The sequence below is a fragment of the Brassica napus genome, chromosome C3, assembly GCF_020379485.1.
Source record: "Brassica napus cultivar Da-Ae chromosome C3, Da-Ae, whole genome shotgun sequence".
Taxonomy (NCBI): domain Eukaryota; kingdom Viridiplantae; phylum Streptophyta; class Magnoliopsida; order Brassicales; family Brassicaceae; genus Brassica; species Brassica napus.
In genome coordinates this window covers 72676377-72690332 of record NC_063446.1, presented here as the reverse complement: position 1 = coordinate 72690332, position 13956 = coordinate 72676377, and the positions used below count along the sequence as shown (strand labels likewise).

The 13956-nt window shown below is 31.8% G+C and overlaps 1 protein-coding gene across 1 annotated transcript; it reads left to right on the top strand.

Moving 5' to 3' along the window:
* The first annotated feature begins 6688 nt into the window (after positions 1-6688).
* On the top strand, positions 6689-8938 carry LOC106377307 (persulfide dioxygenase ETHE1 homolog, mitochondrial). The gene is made up of 8 exons (XM_013817510.3): positions 6689-7048; positions 7286-7414; positions 7501-7608; positions 7687-7821; positions 8194-8235; positions 8326-8385; positions 8477-8555; positions 8648-8938. Exons 1-8 carry the CDS (start codon positions 6815-6817, stop codon positions 8740-8742), a joined length of 882 nt encoding a protein of 293 aa, XP_013672964.1. The 5' UTR covers positions 6689-6814; the 3' UTR covers positions 8743-8938.
* The last annotated feature ends 5018 nt before the right edge of the window (positions 8939-13956 follow it).

The window sequence follows — 13956 nt, the reverse complement described above, 5'->3', positions numbered from 1 at the left end:
CAAAGTTGTGGTGGTTGTTATTTAGCAACTTTTTGGGATCTTGTTATTTTGCATCTTCTAGCATAAAATAAAATGATACATATACATTTAATTACTTTATGTAAAATCTGCATGTGTAATTTTTTTTATATTTGATAAAATATTTAATTTTGGTAAATGCAAACATATATTTCTTTATTACCAACAAACTATAAATACAAAATTATATTTACACTTAATTAAACCTAAACATATTTATTATTTTGTATACTTATTATTTTAAATCATTTAAATTTATACTAACTAAATAAAATATTAGTAGATTTAATTTGGATAATTAAATGAAAGTATATAAGAATCAAATTTCCATATTGTCTAAAAGGTTAAAGAACAAAAATATCAATAGAGTGGTTGCACTTGTTTTCTTTGCATTATTCATTAATCTGTAGCAATAAAATAATAGTTTTTGATATATTAGTTTGCTACATTGTATCAAACCACACCATATTTGGGCAAAAATGTTTATGGCGGCCTGAGTGGAACGCATAGCGGGATAATAAAAGTGTTACCATTCAGCTATTTTCTTTCTGTTTTATCTTAAATAAAATAATCAAATTTAATTTTTAAAAAAGAAGGCGGGACAGATTAGTTCCTTGACAGCACCTAAAACTGAACAGAATCAAATATGGTGTGGTTTGATACACTGTAGCAAACTAATATATCAAAAACTATTATTTTATTGCTACAGACTAATGAATAATGCAAAGAAAATAAGTGCAACCACTCTTTTGATATTTTTGTTATGTCACCTTTTAGACAGTATGGAAATTTGATTCTTATATACTTTTATTTAATTATCCAAATTAAATCTACTAATATTTTATTTAGTTAGTATAAATTTAAATGATTTAAAATAATAAGTATACAAAATAATAAATATGTTTAGGTTTAACTAAGTGTAAATATAATTTTGTATTTATAGTTTGTTGGTGATAAAGAAATATATGTGTGCATTTACAAAAATTACATACTTTACCAAATATAAAAAAAAGTTTACACATGCAGATTTTACATAAAGTAATTAAATACATATGTATCGTTTTATTTTATGCTAGAAGATGCAAAATAACAAGATCCCAAAAAGTTGCGAAATAACAACCGCCACAACTGACGTCAAAAAAAACAAAAAAAAAAACAACCGCCACAACTTTGAATATTGTACGATGATTTAAATGAGAAAACATGAATCAACCCAAACTCAAACTGAAAATTATTTTATTTTATAATAAATATCTTTAAAGCATCATCTATACAATTTTGACAGTCCTTAAATAGAGTTTTCAGTTATAAAATTGTAATAATAGATAAAATAATTATTTAAATTACACTAGTATAAAATTTTTAAACTATAAAAATATATTTTTTTTTAATTTTGTTGAGGATAATGTATACAACTTTGGCAGTCTTTATATATTAAACTAAAAACGTAAATATAATTTGTAGGGGTTAACATATATAACTTTATGATAAATAAAATATTTAAATAATTTTTTATACTGCAGTAGTTACTATAGATATTACCATTCACATACTGTTTTGACCGCTTTTTAGATAAGCCGCAATTGTCATGCAGTATGCATTTCTCTCGCACAAACTGCACTTAAACCATACTGCAATACCGACATAATTTTTTAGATACAGATTTTGCTAAAATAAAGGAATAGACATGAAGATTCAACACACAAGGAGATACTGATTTTCATACCGATTTGGATGATACGAAAACAGTTGAGATAACAGATGAATAACATATGACGCAATAATAGATAATATTGCAAATATGTTATGGGAAAATCAATAAAATAGACTTATTTTCTGATTGTAATTTATTTGTACTTTAAAAATATGTAAAATATTAGTTTATATTATTCAGCACTATTTAGTATATAAATACCATTCAAGCATTTGTACCGCACTTTTTATTATTTTGGTCACCATTCACATAATTTTTAAACTGCTTCTTTTATACAAACCGCACTTATCCCGCAGTATGCGTTTTTCTGACACAAACCGTATTTAAACCGCACTGCACTAACTAATATGCTTATCCCGCACCGCCCAATCCGCTCTTACCATTCGAAGCACTAACTAATATGTTTATCCCACGCCGTCCAATCCGCTGTTACCATTTGATTCTGATCAGTTTCAGGTGCGGTCACGGAACTAATATGTCCCGTCTTCTTTTTTTTCTATTAAATTTGATTATTTTATTTAAGATAAAAACAGAAAGAAAATAGTTGAATGGTAACACTTTTATTATCCCGCTATGCGTTCCACTCAGATCGCCATAAACATTCAAAGCCTACATATGTTGTTTGACTTCATCTTTTTAATAATAAAACTCCAGTTTTAAAGGATATTCAAACTAAAGTCGAATGGGATCAATCACCAACTGACCCATCATTGTCACAACTAGCATAATCAGTGGAGGAGCCACATAGAATAACATGGGGCATTGAACCCAACAAGGTTTAAAAATTTAGTGTAAGTTATTAAAGCCAATCTACATGTCTCCACTCTAAATATTTTTAGTTTAATATTCATGCTTCCAACAAAAATATTTTATGTCTCCGCCACCAAGCATAATTGACACATTCTAGTATAATGAAACTAATTCCTTTACAAATTAATATAATAAGGAAAAAAATCAATGGTCAAAGAAACAAGCAGTACATGTATTTAGAAACAGCAAACACTAGACATAAATCAATATTTTACTGGTCACCGTGTATAAATTATAAAGGTGATGTATGAAAATTGTTATCGCCTTGACTATGCAATTGGCTTTATTCATTCATGTTAGCTATCATTATTTGTTGCTCATGCATGCAGAAATCCTACTTCGTGAAGGTTGGTCACAAAGGTACCATGCCAGCCAATGTTGATGCGGCCGCTACCACCTTGGCTTTGCACCTTAACAGCTGCTCAATTTTTATTTATATCGTTTACATTAATTCTTTCCGATATGTTTGTGTAATATACTTAATAATACTCAAACTAGAATTCATGAAAGTGATAAGTATTTTTTATCCTGGTTGACTTCATCTTCTTGTAAAAAGTCTTTGGTACTAAAGCATATTGATATTAGATGATTAAATCGAGAAATAGAACTAAAGACTGAGACAACCTGACTAGTAGAATCGATCAACCACACGTCTCAACTAATCTAATAAACACATTGTACCCATGTAAGTTCCTTAAAAACTGTCATAATGTACTAAAATATATAAAAGTTGAGGTTAAAAGTAACATCTTGTGTATTGTATAATTATGCAAATACAAAGTCAGTAAACGGTTCATCTCCAAAAACTTTATTGTATATATATATAGGGCGCGATTGATGCTTATTTGTTTCTATCCACGAATCATATCAAAAATAAGAAATTTATTAAAGAAAAAACGATGGAGTCTACGACAGAGTTGATCATCAAAATAGTGAGTTCGCTTCTACTCATCATAGTTATCATTTTGGCCCTCATATACTCTTGTTGCAAAGATGACACCAAAGACACAGAGACTGTTGGTATTACAGCGACCACCGTGCCTTGAACCCGTTAAGTATTGTTGCTTGCTTTTTTAATTAACTGTGTTGTGAAATATGAATGTTACAAAAAAAAGAAGAGAATGTTATAAACTGAGTATGAGAAAGAGATGTATACATATTTGTAAATCAAACACTTTTTTTTTCTTTTTGACGAGCCGTTTAAGTTTTATTTTTTATGTAAATGAACTTATTGAAGTGTTTGAATCCCTACCACCACCTATTAATTACAAAAGAATGAGAAAAATACAAGAATACTTGGCGAACCTTGAAAACAAGTCAAGATACCAAGTACTGAAATCTATGCATTGCTTTTTGTTTTGTTTTCTTGTGACCTTTAGAATGCAATACTGTCGGTCAACCAACTGACAAGGTGGTATTGGATCTAGAACTAAGATCATAAACCCTATATATATATAAGGTCGGATTTGGTTTCATCGTGTATAAACAATACTCGTGGACTTACGAACAACGTGTGGGTATGCAACCTCAACTGATGGAAAGTCGCAATTTTTTGTTCATTTTGTTATGTGTAAGTGTAACTGCTCCAATCCGGATGCTTCACCTGGATTTGTATTAATGAATGCATTTCTTATAAAGATAAAGAGTTATTATTGCTTTCACCCCCTATTTCAAATTCGATATCTTTTAAAAAAAGAAACAAAATATTGTCAAATTATATTATGTTTTTAAAATACAAAAGTAAAAAAAAAAGTAGTTACAAAAAAAAAATTAAAAAAAAAATCTTGTTAACGTCGTCAGCAAAACACCAAACCCTAAATCCTAATCCCTAAACCCTAAATCTTAAACTCTAAACCATTGGGTAAACCTTAAACCATTGGGTAAATCATAAACTAATAAATAAAAACACTAAACCCTAAAACTCTAAACCCTAAACCCTTGAGTGTTTTAGTGTTTAGTGATTTTGATTTAGAGTTTAAGATTTATCCTAGAGTTTAGTGTTTACCCAAGGGTTTAGGATTTAGAGTTTAGGGATTAGGATTTAGGGTTTAAAGTTTTGCTGACGACGTTAAAAATTTTTTTTTTGTAATTACTACTACTTTTTATTTATTTATTTTTACCTTTTAATTTTAAAAAGATAATATAATTTGAAAATATTTTGTTTCTTTTTTTAAAAGATATAGAATATGAAATAACACAATCATATTGGTTGGTGAACCCAAGAATAAGTCAAAGATAAATAAAGAAAAGACAACAAAAGCAACAATTGTTATATTGATCAGAGAATCTCTAACTGCAGTTACCTTATTAATTTTATTTTCACCCAACAAAAAAAGAACAGCCTGATGATTTATATTAATTTATCAAGTATTTTTGATAGTATATGCCTATGTTAGAAGATCTGTTTAGGAGTGTTCAAGAAAAAGGGAATGGTAGTCTCTCTCTCTCTTCTGTCTCTCTGAGAACTTTTGAGAGATCGAGAGGCGCGGTGGTTCCCTCCCTAACAGTAAGTATCGACTCTGGTACACGGCGGTCCTCTTGACGGTGTGTAGCCGGCTTTGCTTCTGGTGGTTCGCGCCCCTTTGGCGGAACTATCCGGCGTTCTTTCCGGCGATGAAACGTTGATGGTGGTGCGAGCTCTATCCCGAGCCGTTTCTGTTCGTATTCGGTGGTGGTCGCCGGTTAAAGTATTGGATGATCGGGTTGCTGTCGTTTGGTTTCCTCGGAAGTGATTGAGGAGTGCGACGGTTTCATTATGGTGATTGTGGGCCTGAGTTTGGATGAGATCTCGATTCCGTTTTCGATTGAAGCTCTCCGACGCTCAGGTGTATCAATTGAAGAAGCTGATTTCATTAAACTTCCAATACAGTCGTTGGAGGTGGTTTCGGTGGCTTAGATAGATCCCGGTTGAATCCGGTGAAGTGGTTGCCTTTGGTGAAGAATGGTTTGTCGGTAAAGACGGTGAGTCCCAGGTTTCCGGTGTGATTCCAGAGGAGAGACGTTTAGCGGTTCCGGTGGCGTTGTCAAGTCGGTGGGGAAAGGGACGTGTTCAATCCTTACACACGTGTCTTTTCGTTCTTGTGTGCTCCCACATGTGGTGGGAAAGGGGGTTTGTAGTTTGGGTCTCACTTTTGTTTTTCTGGGCTTTTTGATCTTTGGTTTGGGTTAGTCTTTTATGGTTGGGTTTTAGAACCTTGTTTTGTATGCTTGGGCTTTGCCCTTTGGGCTTCAGCTCTTTTATAAATAAAAATAGATGGAAAAAGAATATATTAATTTATCAAGTGATTCAACCCTCATTGGGGACGTACAAGAAGAAGAAGTCCATGACCGACCAGTTTACCCAATATTAAGGCTGGACAAAAAACCCGGATCCGAAAAACCGAACCGAACCCGATCCGAAAAAGTAGTATCTAACCCGAATTGAAATTGATTAAATATCCGAATGGATTTAAAATTTTGGTATTTAGAGAACCGAAACCGAACCCGATCTGAACCGAAATATTTCGGGTATCCAATTATATCCGAAACTGATTTATATACATATATATATATATATATTAATTATTTTTAGATTTAATATATATTAAGAACATCAAAATATATAAGATACTTTTAAATTGTTCAAAATACTTATAAATATATACAAATGGTCAAAATAACATGTCTAAAATAGCTAAAGTATACTCAAAACACCAACAATACTTAAAATACCTATTGATTCTCAATCCAAATATTCAAACCAAACCAATTTATATGTTAATTTTAGATACTTTGACATATGATATTCAAATTTATATGTAATATATTGTTTTGTTTATAGATTTTGAGAAATTTAAAGTATATAAAAAAATTTTAAAATTTTAAAATAATTTAAACGAGTTATCCGAACCCGAACCGAACCCGCAAAAATCCGAATCAAACCCGAACCAAAATTTAGAAATATCCGAATGGGGCTGAAATTTTTGAACCCGAAAACCCGAAATCCGGATAGACCCGAACCGAGCCCAAATGGGTACTCGAACGCCCACCCCTACCCAATATTAATAACTTGACGCGTTTATTCCTCGAAATGGGGCCCATGAATATAGATAAGCCCAATAGAATAAGATAAGGCCTGATGACTCAGATCAAATCAAATCCCATTACTATTTTTGTTACTGCATTTGCACAGTACTGATCCATCGAGGGTCCCACCGTTTTTCCTCTCAAGACGCTGACGTCAACACTTTCGTTTCGTGTGGGGTTTAAAAAGCTCTCTTAAAATAAACAACAATGGTGGTGACACGTTTCTCACGGCTCCAGCATCTTCTCCTCCTTCAACCTAGATTTCAGCAGTCTCGTGTTCTCCGTCATCCTCTAACCAGAACTCCAACACTCATCAGATCAGTGATGGGTTCGTCTTCCTCTTCCTCCTCGAAGCTTCTCTTCCGTCAGCTCTTCGAGAAAGAGTCTTCGACTTATACGTATCTTCTCGCCGACATTTCCCATCCGGACAAACCTGCTCTGGTAAGTTCTGTTCTTTTGCTTTCATAAAGATTGAATCTTTCGATATAGGTTTTGAGAAATTGTGTGTTTTGTCGGCAAAGATGGGAACTTGGATGAGTTCGTTTTTTTTTTCACTCTTGTTTTGTCTTAATCGTATGTGTCTTGAATGTGATCTGATTGTTTTGTCGGCAAAGATGGTAGCTTGAATCAGTTCATGTTTTTGTTTTGTGTCTGAATCGTATGTGTGTGTTTGAACAGTTGATTGATCCTGTGGACAAAACTGTCGATAGAGATTTGAAGCTGATCAGTGAGTTAGGATTGAAGCTTGTCTATGCTATGAACACTCATGTTCATGCCGATCATGTCACTGGGACTGGTCTTCTTAAGGTCTCTCTTTCTCTTTACTCAAATATGATCCTTTACACTACCGAACATTCAGTGATCTGTATATCTTGTTTGCTGCTTTTATGCAGACAAAGGTCCCAGGTGTGAAGTCCGTAATCTCAAAAGCAAGTGGTTCCAAAGCGGATAAGTTTGTTGAGCATGGAGAGAGAGTATCTATTGGTGATTTATACCTCGAGGTTTGAAAACAAGAATGTCACAATAACTGAGAAACTAGAGAGTATGGCGAGTAATAATCGTTTTGTTTTTTGGTGCAGGTACGTGCTACACCTGGACATACAGCAGGATGTGTTACATATGTGACTGGAGAAGGAGCTGATCAGCCGCAACCAAGAATGGCTTTTACCGGCGATGCTGTACTGATCCGCGGTTGTGGGAGAACCGACTTTCAGGTACACTACTAAACAGAGGAAAATGGATTATCTTTATAAGAACCAAGAACAATAATTTGGATGCATAGATTCTAAGACATCCAAAACCCTCTGTGCCAATGCATAGAAACATGGGGCCGGTCTTGAGATTTTGGGGTTGTAGACAATTTAGTAAGGGTTTATATAAAAAAAATTACAATTTTGGGGGATTATATTTATGTAATTTTTTTCTTCAAATTTTGGAGACCATAAGCCAATGGTTCAATAGCCTATGCTCAGGACCAGCCATGGTTATAAGGAACCAAAAACCGCAACTTTGATGCATGAGATCTGTGTTTTGTATTTGGACATTGGTTTAACTTCTCTGATGATGTTTTCTTTGGTGTGTTCCAGGGTGGATGCGCGGATCAACTCTATGAGTCTGTGCATTCACAGGCAAGTTTTTTCACACTATCTTGTCACTTCACAGGCAGATTGATCTAAAGGAGTTAGTTTAAAAAAGTTTTTGTTTTGATCTTTAAGCAGATATTTACATTGCCAAAGGACACATTGATCTATCCAGCTCATGACTACAAAGGTTTCGAGGTAATGCAAAACGAAAATTCATTTGCATTGTCTTCTCTAATGGAAATGCATCCACACAATGGCTTTACACTATCTTTCTGTTGATGTTCAGGTAAGCACAGTTGGAGAAGAGATGCAACACAACCCGCGTTTAACTAAAGACAAAGAAACATTCAAAACCATCATGTCAAGTAAGCTTCTTTCTGCTTAGTGTGTATGTTTTAAGGTATTGCAACTTTCCTCAGTGTTGTAATAACCGTGGTCTTTCTTTGCCCTATAATAGATCTGAATCTGGCGTATCCGAAGATGATTGATGTTGCATTACCAGCAAACATGGTGTGTGGATTACAAGACCTGCTGCCTTCTCAACCCAACTAAAAGACCTTCTACACTGTTGTTTCTCTTTTTCATTCTATATTTTATCAGAAGCCAATAAAAAGCTCTAGAGAGTTTGTTTGTGTAATAATAAGATCTTCGTTACATTAGATTAAGATACAGTGTAAGTATGTGCAACTTAGGTTGAGCATATGGAGTTTGTGTTGAAAGATTAAAAAACATATTTGCGTGTTCTACTTTTGTTTGGCTTCCTGATTGATGTGTCTGACGACTTTAAACCTAATCAAACAACTGAGATAGAGAGAAAGACAAAAACAGAGTAGCCTCTCCTTCATCTTACGGCACGTTAGAGGGTGTCCATACTTATCCACCACCGTTGAATCTATAACCCTCTTACCAGATTAACTTTAGCTGAATCGTGACAATGATATCTCACATACAAGAACCTGAATCTGCTGCTGTTTCCACAAATAATCCACAGAGGCAGGGATATGTTCTTAACCGGTTTCCTCCTTGGTGCAATCCCATGTTAGATAGGAGTATTCATTCTAAGATCAACGCACGTGGGAAACCATCGGCGTGAGACTTGCATTATATTAACGTGCAGATGAGGTTTAATATTATTTGAATCTTGTGATATAGTAGTAGGTGCTTAAACGCTTTATGGTATTCTTGAATGTACAAACTGTGCTATTCTTTTGTCGATAATATATATAATTGTTGTACCGTCTGGAAATTTAGATGTGTTTGCAAAAGAATCAAAAACATATTTCAGAAGATTGGATCCAAAAAAAAAAAAAAAGAGATTCAAATGCTTAAGCCATCTCTAAATGGTTTAAGATTAATTTTCCATGGCTAGTTGTCATGGTAGGGATTAATTCTTAAGACAGGATTGGCATGGCTGTTTCAAACAAACACCAGATTAAAACGAAAGAACCCATTTGCCTCGGCCGAACAACAACGACAGCATAACAATAGCAAGACAGAAACAATACGAAAGAAATATATATATATATATATAAAATGATCGATCTTTTCTTCCATTTTGCAGTAATGAACTTGCAAGATGATAAACAGAAAAAGATCAATGGGTTTTTTAGTTTACGCCCGCAACGGAACAAGAACAGCATCAAAATAGCTGCTTTGATCTCTCATAGGCACTTTTGATTAAACACATTATCCTTAATCAATACTAAGTAACAACAACACAAGGAGATTACCACATGAAGAATTCAAACACACATAAAGTTTCAAACTTTGTCTGTTGATTGATATCAGACAAAAGAACATTCTCTCAGAGATTTCCGACAAGGCAAAACAGAACATGTGAAAATTTTCATTTAACTGAAAGAGAGACTGCCCCTGAACATTTGGTATCAAACGCAAGAACCGAAAATGACAGAAACAAAATGTTCGATCTTTTCTTCCAAACTGCAAATAAAGAAGATTACTTTGCAAGAGGAAATGGAGAAAAGATGAATGGGTTTTCGATTTATGCCCGCAACGGAACAAGAACAGCATCGTAACTCGCTTGCTCTGATCTCTCATAGGCATATTGATTAAACCCTAGTCGCGGCCATGTTTACTTATAAGCGCGAGATGAAAGAGTTTCCTTTTTTTAGTTCTCGATTTTACCCCTGTTCACTCCACAACGGAGTTTGACCTAATTAGTCTGTACATACCTTTGTTTGTATCCTGCGATATTCGGGAAAATGGCATACTCCTCGCTGAATTAATTGTTTCCGGCTTTTTTACGTACGAACTTTTAAGTCATGCCAAAAACCACATGAACAAAGGGAAAATAGTTTATTCTCCTATGAAGTAGTTTTTTTGGCTTTTTCACGCACGAACTTTTAAATCATGCCAAAAAACAGATGAACAATTCTATTTTTTGAATAACATACACAAACTATCGATTTTTAAACTAATTCACCTAAAACCGTAAATGGTGTTATTTAAATGTTAACTAGGTTTATGACATGTGGAGAGACGGTTTAATTTGGATTCATAAAAAAAATACAACGTAGTTTTATCCTTCTTCTCTTTTTTTTGTCAACTCTTCTTCTTTTTTACAAATAGTTTTACTATTCGTCATCAATTGGGGATAAAGTTTATTATTCTGGAGAAGAATAAAATGTTTTACATGATGCATAAAGAAAGAAAAACAGCAACTACTAGCTTACAATCTCCATGTATTGCCACAAGGAACTATAAAATCGACGCAATATTCCCAGCTGATATTGAAAAGTAAAACGATTCCTGATAAAAAAAAGAGCAATTGACAAAAAAAAAAAAGAATAAAACGATATAGTATTTTTTTTTATCAACCCAAATTAAACCGGCTTTCCACATGTCATAAACCAAGTTAACGTTTAAATTACACCGTTTACAGTTTTAGGGGAATTAGTTTAAAATAGATAGTTTGTGTACGTAATTCCAAAAATAGAGTTGTTCATGTGTTTTTTGGCATGATTTAAAAGTTCGTGTGTGAAAAAGCCAGAAAAAACTAGTTCATAGGGGAATAAACCATTTCCGTGTTGTTCATGTGGTTTTTAACATGGTTTAAAAGTTCGTGTATAAAAAAACCGAGAATAATTAGTTCATAGGAGAATAGACCTTTTTCCCCTGGGATATTCACCCCTGTGAGTTTTGAAACTTTTCCTGTTTTCCAAATTAACCCATATTTTTAGAAAATTTAATTTAGTCCACCTTCACTTGTACTTTGTAAATCACGAAATTGAAAAGTAGACAACATTTTGAATTTCTCTTCATTCTCTCAATTTGATAACAAAAAAAAGACGAGTAAATAATATTTTTCTTCGACATTGATATTCATTTCTTTTAATTTAAAGAATTATACAATAAAACTTATTTCTTGCTGAATTCAAAAAATAATAAAAAAAATAAACATTCTTTTTCTTTTTTACTGTTTTGTTCATTTTCATGTTATTTCTTTTTTTATTCATATTATCTTTTTAGTGATCATCAGTTAAAACCTAAACCAAACTATCTTAAAAATAAGATCAATTTAATTGGTTAATGAAACCCATATATGGGCTTTTACTTGAACTATACGCCCCGGTTTATACAAATAGAATTATATCTCATATATATTAATAGAAAAATATTTAAAAAGTTATAACCTGTAGTTTGTACTAATTAAAAAAATGTCATGTTGAGTTGTCACATAATTAGAATACTAATTTTGCTTACGTGGCGGTTTGAGAATCAATTAATAATTTTTTTAGTCTAAAATTAGACTGCTAGGGAATGTTATATTATATAGTATGTCTATTATGGAACATTCATTTATCAAATTAAAATTATTATATATTTTTCTTTAAATAAAACATACGGAATTATCTAATGTGATTAAGATATATATGACAATTAATGATTTTAAATAATAAAGATATCCTAACAATATGTATACTTTCTATCATTTTGAATTTTTCAAAATGAGTATAAATTACTAAAACTGTTAAAAGTCTCATATAAACTTTTGTGATCAAAGTTTAATTTTTTTTCTATAATAAGACACAATGATTATAAAATCATATGAATAAATAATTTTATTTAATAGGTGTTTATGTTAATATATATCGGTTAAATTAAAATATACATCGTATGAAAATACATACTTATATTTTGATATCTGCGTTGAACATATATAGAAAAGTTAATATTTTAATTTTGAAATCTTCGTTTTTTTTAAAAATGATTATAAATTATTGAAACATTCTACATTAAAAAAAAAATCGTTGGTGTAAAATTTTGTTACACAAATATGCAAATAATCATAAAATCATATGAGTAGAAACCTCATTTAATAAATATCCATATTAAAAATATACTATATATCTATGTTAATATCATTTAAATTTAATTATATATCATATACGATAGATAAAATTGATTATTTTTATTTATTTATCCTCAAATGATTGCGAATAAACAAGAGCGGTCATTTGATTTATATGCGCACACCAATTTATTACATAATAGTAACTGTTTTTTTAGTTATTTAATATATAATTATTATTTTATTATTTCATAATATGTATAAAAACATAAAATAAGTAAGAAATATAAAATATTTATTCTGCACAAAGGCGCGGAACTTAACCAAAATATGTATCTCTTTCATAATTTTAAATCTTAAACATTTTCTAAATCTGAAGCTAAAACAAAATAACGAAATGATAATAAACTCAAAAATTAATATTTATATCGAGTAATAACCAAAATAAAAAATGACATAAAAATGAGAAAAATATTGAAGATAGATAGGATTGGCACGTGAACGTAAACTTCTTATAACCATAATTAATTTTTAAATTGCTAAATCATGAAATAAAACTAGCTGACATAGTTCATTGTAACCAAATAGTATGCATGAAATTTTTTGGCCTAAACATTAGATTTTTATGCGATAAGTGATTTTTTAACCTAAAATATTTCTAGAAAGAGATCACCCATTTTTTTCCCGTCTAGATTAGATCAGCAGTTCTTCGTCTTCGCCTCCTTTCTTCTTTCTTATTATTCATAATAAACCCTAGTGATCTTCTTATATTGGGCCTGATGGGCTTTGTCCCTTGCATCTTAATTATAATTGGAAGCTTTGATCTTTCATGGGCCTCCTAATATAAGAAACCATAGTGGATTCAACATCTCTTGATACATGTATATGAGTGTGTGTATATAACTCGAGTATATATTGAGTATATATTTCTTATATTTATATTAAATTATTGTTGATAAAAATTGCTATATGGATCTAGTTCACTGTTCTTATTGCGATTTCATTCATAAACGTGTTCAGTGGTAAAGAAACATTTTTTTAGTTCATGTTGTTGGGGGTATTTTCGTATGGATGAGTATTGCTGCCTATGGATACAGAGACGGATACGAGTACAAGCGGGGACGGGAACAGCAAAACTAAAAATTTATGAGTACGGATATGGCATATATCTACAAATATATGTATATATGTATATTTATATACTGAAAAATGAAAAATATCATTGTAAATCTTGTATAGTGAAAAGTTTATAAACTAAAACATTAGAAAGAAAGCTATAAATTCAAAATCTAGTTTAGACTTCTATTTTTTATTTTTTATTTTTTATTTGGATGAAAAAAAGGGAACAAATTTAGGAAAGGAAAATATTAAAACAAATTGTTCAGAAACATTCCAAAATTAAATATTTCATTCCCCGTGCTGTCCCCACAGTGTTCCCGTCCGGGAAACGTCTC